We start from the raw sequence: 6,801 nt of genomic DNA on the forward strand, positions 1-6,801 counted from the left end.
TACATAATTCTACTATAGATTTAATTTTTGTGCATTATAAATTACATAATATAAAAAATAACATAATAAAAGGTATTACAAACTTAAAAAAAAATTGGTCGGATCAAGTTCGGGTATTGAATATTTAAGTTTGAGCTCAACCCATGATTTAAATGGACTTAGTCTTTTTACCTAATCCCATTTTTTAGCCTAATAATTTTACCTAAACTTTTTCAAATTTCAAACGAACTTTTAAGTTTCGAAGAATAATCTAATCTATTAATAGGTGTAATCCGTACATATACATAAATGGAGAAGGAAAAAGAGTTCTTTCACAATAAATTGTGAATACATCAATTGTCAACTTTACATGGTTGAAAAGCAAATTAAATGAACCTTGACCTTACTCAACAAGGTAAGAAAACCCCAAACCTCCAAGGCTTTGTCTATTTGTCTCGAAAGAAAGAAGAAATCAAATTTAAGCATCTCACTCGAAACAATCTCTTCACCAAATAATTATAAAAAAAAATGCAACATGTCCACCAACCTACCAAACAAAGGCGTAATCATTGGACCAAACTAGCTAATCCCCTTTAGACAACAAAGCTTTTTATGTATGAGCATGTAGGTGCTTGTCAATCACCTATTGAGAGTTTTTCGAGTAACCTCTCATAAGTTAGATTTATGTATTAACCCCATAAAAAGATTAACTTATCACCACCGTCGAGCATGATTACTCTACCATATCAATACCTTAATTTACACCACTCATCCAAGCTTCCTCCAACTATCCTGAAGCTTTTAGCATTACCTTGTGAATCTCCACCCTCCTCCATTACTCAAAACTTTGTATCAACAAATATAACCAAATAGTCATATAGATGTGGTTTAAGAAATATTATTTGAAAAATCCCCTAAAAGGAGAAAGGGATATTTAACAACTTTAGAGAATAATTAGGTTAAAAATAAGGGTTAATGTACTTCTTGACTATTAAACTTGGCGACTAAGTCTATTTTAGTATTTAAATTTGTTTTATTCATGTAAGTCTTATAATTTTGTAGCTTTTTTCAATTTAGCTCATGAATCTAGATTTTGTTAAGGTTTGATGACGTAAAACTCTAAAATTCTACCACATCATCTCCTGACATTATTTTGCATAAGCTTTTCTCAATTGTATGTATATGTTAAGCTTTCATCACACATTAATAAAATTTAAGTTTAAGGGTCAAATTAACAAATGTTTTCGATTTCAAAGACTAACATGGATAAAAAAAATGATTTATATAGTAAAGTGAATTTAACAGTCAAATTTAGGAGACAAAAATTACGGTAAAAAAAAGCCCAAATGAGGCTAGGCTGTGAAGGTCCAATCTCAAAACCTTTTGGGCTCTTAATATCCCAAGCCACTATGTCTTAGGGCTCAAAATCCATAACTCCGAAAACAGAAAAACGCCGCCGTTTTAACGACTAACAGTAGTGCGTTAATGTTAACAAATCTTATTAGAGTCCAAAAAGTATGGCTTTTACAGCCACGTAGTCGTTTCAGTTTTAACCTCTTAATTAAATTCCATTAATTTAAGCATCACAACCGTCCATCTCTTCATCATCGCCATCAATTCACAAAGATTAAAGGCATTGATATTCAAAAACACCAACACTCAAAAGCATGGAACCATTGCCCTTACCCTTAAGCTGTTTAACTTTTACTCGTTATAGTAAGATGGTCCGAGAAACGAGATAAATCGTGTGCCTTGTTATCCTCCCATGTTTATCTTAACCGTTAAAACTACAGCCCTCGATAAAGATCAACGGCTCAGATTGAGCAATAGAATCATTAGCTTAAATATCGGGTTTGCTGAGTCGGACCCCACCGGGTCTAGGAATTTGACAGGTAGCTTTAAGGTTCCTTTCTGTTTCATTCTTGGGATTCTCTCTATATATTTGTTTCCTCTTTTTTTTAATTTTCTCACATCACCGTACTTTACCTTTCCCTTGTTTGTTTTCGTCTAAAGCGGTGAGCATTGTTCTTTCTTGGTCCTCCATTTTCTTTTTAATTTTTCGTATTTTTTAAAATCTTTTTTGGTGTATTTTATGCTGATATTTTGTTGCTCGGTTTTGATCTTGTTGGATGATGCTCTGCTTGTTATCGATGCATGCTTCTTTGTAGTTTAATTTAGCTAGAGACTTTATTTTTTTTTTCTGTTGTTGATCATGTTGAATCAAGGCTTGAATGGAGTTTCAGTGACTATAACCTGTAAATGATGACTTGTTTTCACTAGCTAGTTATTTGTTTGACGGTAAATGAGGAATCAAATTGGTTGAGCTGACGTGAGGATTAGGATCTAGTATGGAGTTTGAAGAAATATATTGTTATTGAACTTTGTTTCTTCTTAGTTGTAACTAGCTTGAGGATGAGGATATAGTATGAATTTTGAAATATATAGTTGTTGAACTTTGTTTCTTCTTAGTGCTAACTAGCTATATGGCAGGTTAAAATTGAAAAGATATATATATATATATATATATATATTTTAAAATTTTTGTATGCAGGAAACTATATAAGCTGAAAACAATAAAATGTTTAAGATGTTTTGATGTTTTTATAGGATTTTTAGAATTTATAACTTGCCAGGTTCGAAGTTATGGCAGATGGGTGTTGATATTAGCGTTTCTTCATCGTGCATAAGTGGATAAGTGATATACCTAATTCTTTGCCTTTCTGTTTGTTATCTAACAACTGATTGTTCAATGGGGCTATATAGGTTAATATGGGAATGTCTATGAACGTGGTTGTGCTGTCATTGTTCGTCTTGTCTATTTTGTTTTCTGTCATGACTGCATCCGACGATGGGTTGGTTAGAATTGGGCTGAAAAAGAAGAAATTTGATCCAAACAACCGACTTGCTTCCCGGCTTGAGTCCGAGGATCGACAGGCTCTCATAGCATCTATGCAAGAAAAGTATGGCCTCCATAATAATCACGGAGACCATGAGGACACAGATATTGTTGCCTTGAAGAACTACATGGATGCTCAGTACTACGGTGAGATTGGTGTAGGAACTCCACCACAAAAGTTCACTGTGATATTTGACACTGGCAGCTCAAATTTGTGGGTGCCATCATCTAAGTGTTATTTTTCGGTGAGCCCCTGCATTTAAGTTTACTATGAAGTATAGGAAAAAAACTATTTGCCTTGATAATTGGGGAAGCAGACATGTTTCAGGGCAAAGGATTTATGTTCTTTCATTTTGGTGTAGGTTGCATGCTACTTCCATTCCAAGTACAAGGCAAGTGAGTCAAAAACATATAAGAAGAATGGTATGTCTTCTCTTTTTACGGCACTCATAATTGTTTTAGAAACTTGTTCTTCTTGATTTTAAGGGCATACGAACAATATCAAGTTCCTGATTTTATTAATTTGAGTGGTGATGTGTGAAATAATTATTTTCAAAGTAATGATCTCTGATATTCTTTAAGTACATGCACCTAGGTCGATCATAATTGCTGTGTAATGTATGGTTGTTTCTTTGGTTGGTCTATTCCTGGTAGGTTTGACTTCAGTAAGAAGATGGGTTCCTACAACTCACGACATTATGCATGTTTTTCTGGCCTAGTATTAATGAAATTGCACTACGTTCTTGCTACAGTTTTCTTGTAGGCTCACTTGATAAATTGAATTATGCTCGTCTATTCTCCTTGATGCTAAAATAATATAGTCGTATTTTCATATTTGGTGCAGGGAAACCTGCATCTATTCAGTATGGCACTGGAGCTATTTCTGGTTTCTTTAGTTATGACAATGTCCAAATTGGTAACTTGGTTGTGGAAGATCAGGTTAGTGCAGCTAATCTTCTTCTATTTCATCTGCACATGAAAGCTAACCTGGTAATTGTTTTCTTTATCAGGAATTTATTGAGACTACTAAGGAGCCAGGTCTTATATTTTTGGCGGCCAAGTTTGATGGGATTTTAGGACTTGGGTTTAAGGAGATTTCAGTTGGGAAAGCTGTCCCAGTGTGGTATTTTTCTTTTCTAATTTTATTGGCTATTTAAGATTTCTCTAAATGGTATGTGCTTATCTGGGAACACTTGTTTGTTTTACAGGTACAACATGCTCAAACAGGGTCTTATCAAGGAACCAGTATTTTCATTTTGGCTTAACCGGAACGTAGGGGAAGAAGTGGGTGGTGAAATTGTGTTTGGTGGGGTTGATCCAGACCATTACAAAGGAAAACACACATATGTCCCTGTAACACAAAAGGGATATTGGCAGGTTAACCTTTTAAACTTAAATTATTACGTGCAGATGAATGATCTGTACTTAGTTGTCTTTTTCATATTTCTTAATTATCTCTTCTTTTTGACAGTTTGATATGGGTGATGTTCTTATTGGTGACAAACCAACTGGTATGTTTCTTCCAATGCCAAGTGGGATAAAGGAATACCTGAAGCTCATTAGTTACTTTCTTTCAATCAACAACATTTCTTGGCATTAAATTTTCTAATTTTTACCTGGGCATATGTTATTCAGGATTTTGTGCTGGCGGCTGTGCAGCAATTGCAGATTCTGGAACTTCTTTGCTCGCAGGTCCAACGGTAAGCCATAATGCTTCATTGTTGGATCTTTTGATCAGTCTCTTGTTTAACAGATTAAAACAAGGTGGTTTCAAGTCATTTTTTCCTGGGCTTCAAATTATTTTTGCAATAGAATAATGTTGTGTAAAGATAAATGTTATCGACTAGGGGAAGTCTTTCATACTGCTGATCAAGCTCCTGCTGTTTATTTTACTTGTTAACCTGGTTATTGATATGATTCCCAACCGTTTATTTGTCTTGGTGCAGACTGTGATAACCATGATAAACCATGCAATTGGAGCCACTGGAGTAGTTAGTCAGGAGTGCAAGGCAGTGGTTCAACAGTACGGGCAAACCATCATCGATCTACTTTTAGCTGAGGTGAATTCTAGTTTTACTCAGAATGTTAATTTTAATATAAAGTTGCAATTAATTTGTATCCATTTGTTGTAAACTTCCCAACAGACACAACCACAGAAAATCTGCTCCCAAATTGGATTGTGCACTTTTGATGGAGCTCATGGCGTTAGGTCAGACCCTGAAGTTCTTTATCTGTTCATTTGTGCTTTAATACCGTATTGCTACCTTGTTTAAGCGGTAAACTAATGGTGTGCGCAAATGTGTTTGTATAGCACGGGCATTGAGAGTGTGGTGGAAGAGGGCAACGGCAAATCATCCGGAGTTCAAGGCAATGCTATGTGCCCTGCTTGTGAGATGGCTGTTGTTTGGATGCAGAACCAATTAAAGCAGAATCAGACTCAAGACATCATATTGAACTACGTCAATCAGGTAACCTAATAGACTCGATGCTTGTTGAATAATTCGTGAGTGCATTCCTTCCAATGCCTGATTCTTTCTTCAATTTGATACTTATGCAGCTATGTGACCGTATGCCGAGTCCGATGGGAGAATCTGCTGTTGAATGTGGAAGTCTATCGTCCATGCCAACTGTTTCCTTCACTATTGGTGACGAAGTTTTCGACCTTTCCCCTGAAGAGGTAAAACCGATCCTCATTTTGTGTTTGTACTATATCAATAGTTGAAAACTTGTCCTACTGATGTTAATTATATCTCTATTGGTGCAATCAGTATATTCTCAAGGTGGGTGAAGGTCCTCAAGCTCAGTGCATCAGTGGCTTTACTGCTTTGGATGTTCCTCCTCCTCGTGGACCCCTCTGGTAATTTTTCTAATGGTCAAATTATGATTTTGTTCGACTTAATTCGATCCTCCTTAACATTAGTCCAAATTGTTCACGTTTTATTTGATGCAGGATTTTAGGAGATGTTTTCATGGGCCGCTACCACACCGTGTTCGATTTCGGTAAAGAGAGAGTTGGCTTTGCCGAGGCGGCATAAAAATACCTTATCATGGAATGGGGTGACTGAGTTTTCTTCAAATGTCCACCCATTACTGTGTTAGGTATAACTTTATATAAAGATGGTTGGAAACATGGAGTCACTAGCTCTCTCAGCCTCCATTACGTAAAGATAGTGTTGTGTTGCTTGTAAATATTTCCGTCGTTGCTCTATTACGTTTAACCATGGCTGAAAGTTGGATTTGCTACTTTGTTTTATAATCAGTGATCAAAGATACTTATTAATCAGTTTCCATACCTATTTCTTCTTCATTATTGCCTTTTAATTAATCATTTTATAGTGCTTAGAACAATCTTCAAGGTAGGGGCAGAGGAAGCAAAACTTCATGCGTCTGGTTATATTTTTGGTGGGTTAATTAATACATATTTTAGAATTTCTGAACTTAGTTTGAGGTTTGGATCTATTTTAGGTTTGGTCATGTTTTAGATTCGAATCGTTATCCTATTTCGGATTCATTTATTCGAATTACACTAGATTCAAGTTATTTTCAATTAAGTTGGATTTAAGTTTTGGTTTATTTTAGATTTGAGTTTTAAATTCGGGTTTAGGTCATTATGGATGTATGTTATTTTAGGTTTGTTTGGGTAAATTATATTGAAGGTTATTAAATTACTAGTAATTATTTAACTTTAATGGTTAAATTATATTGACACTTATTGATACTTTTTAAGTTTTTATTTTAATTATTTAATTTTGAGAAATTATAATGTTACTGAAATTTTGTATAAGTTTCTGTTTAAGTCTTGGGTTAGGTTGTTAAATTTTTTGATGAGCTTCAAAGTACTGTACAGTTAGTAAAATATGCTTTAGATGTAACAACATAGTTTGACTAGAGGTTTGACGGTTTAAAATTGCTTTATTAAAAAATTA

General features: G+C 34.7%; 1 protein-coding gene across 3 annotated transcripts; it reads left to right on the top strand.

The window, feature by feature from the left end:
* Positions 1-1,729: 1,729 nt before the first annotated feature.
* Positions 1,730-6,167, top strand: LOC108489462 (aspartic proteinase A1-like). Of its 3 annotated transcripts, none has more exons than XM_053019989.1 (14): positions 1,730-1,882; positions 2,743-3,120; positions 3,238-3,298; positions 3,720-3,814; positions 3,886-3,998; positions 4,084-4,252; positions 4,347-4,386; positions 4,511-4,575; positions 4,822-4,935; positions 5,020-5,084; positions 5,187-5,343; positions 5,433-5,552; positions 5,644-5,732; positions 5,826-6,167. In XM_053019989.1, exons 1-14 carry the CDS (start codon positions 1,745-1,747, stop codon positions 5,908-5,910), a joined length of 1,689 nt encoding a protein of 562 aa, XP_052875949.1. In that variant the 5' UTR covers positions 1,730-1,744; the 3' UTR covers positions 5,911-6,167. The 3 variants fall into 3 exon arrangements, with proteins under 3 accessions (XP_052875949.1, XP_052875950.1, XP_017649513.1); XM_053019990.1 differs by having other exon boundaries at positions 1,751-1,871; XM_017794024.2 differs by having other exon boundaries at positions 1,826-1,994.
* The last annotated feature ends 634 nt before the right edge of the window (positions 6,168-6,801 follow it).

Source organism: Gossypium arboreum, chromosome 10 (assembly GCF_025698485.1).
Source record: "Gossypium arboreum isolate Shixiya-1 chromosome 10, ASM2569848v2, whole genome shotgun sequence".
Lineage (NCBI taxonomy): Eukaryota > Viridiplantae > Streptophyta > Magnoliopsida > Malvales > Malvaceae > Gossypium > Gossypium arboreum.

Excerpts from the sequence above, each read along its gene's own strand:
- LOC108489462 (XM_053019989.1), top strand. The coding sequence starts at position 1,745 with ATGTTTATCTTAACCGTTAAAACTACAGCCCTCGATAAAGATCAACGG. Across the intron at positions 1,883-2,742 it reads ATTTGACAGGTAGCTTTAAG|GTTAATATGGGAATGTCTAT; the intron begins GTTCCTTTCTGT and ends GGGGCTATATAG. Across the intron at positions 4,576-4,821 it reads CTTTGCTCGCAGGTCCAACG|ACTGTGATAACCATGATAAA; the intron begins GTAAGCCATAAT and ends GTCTTGGTGCAG.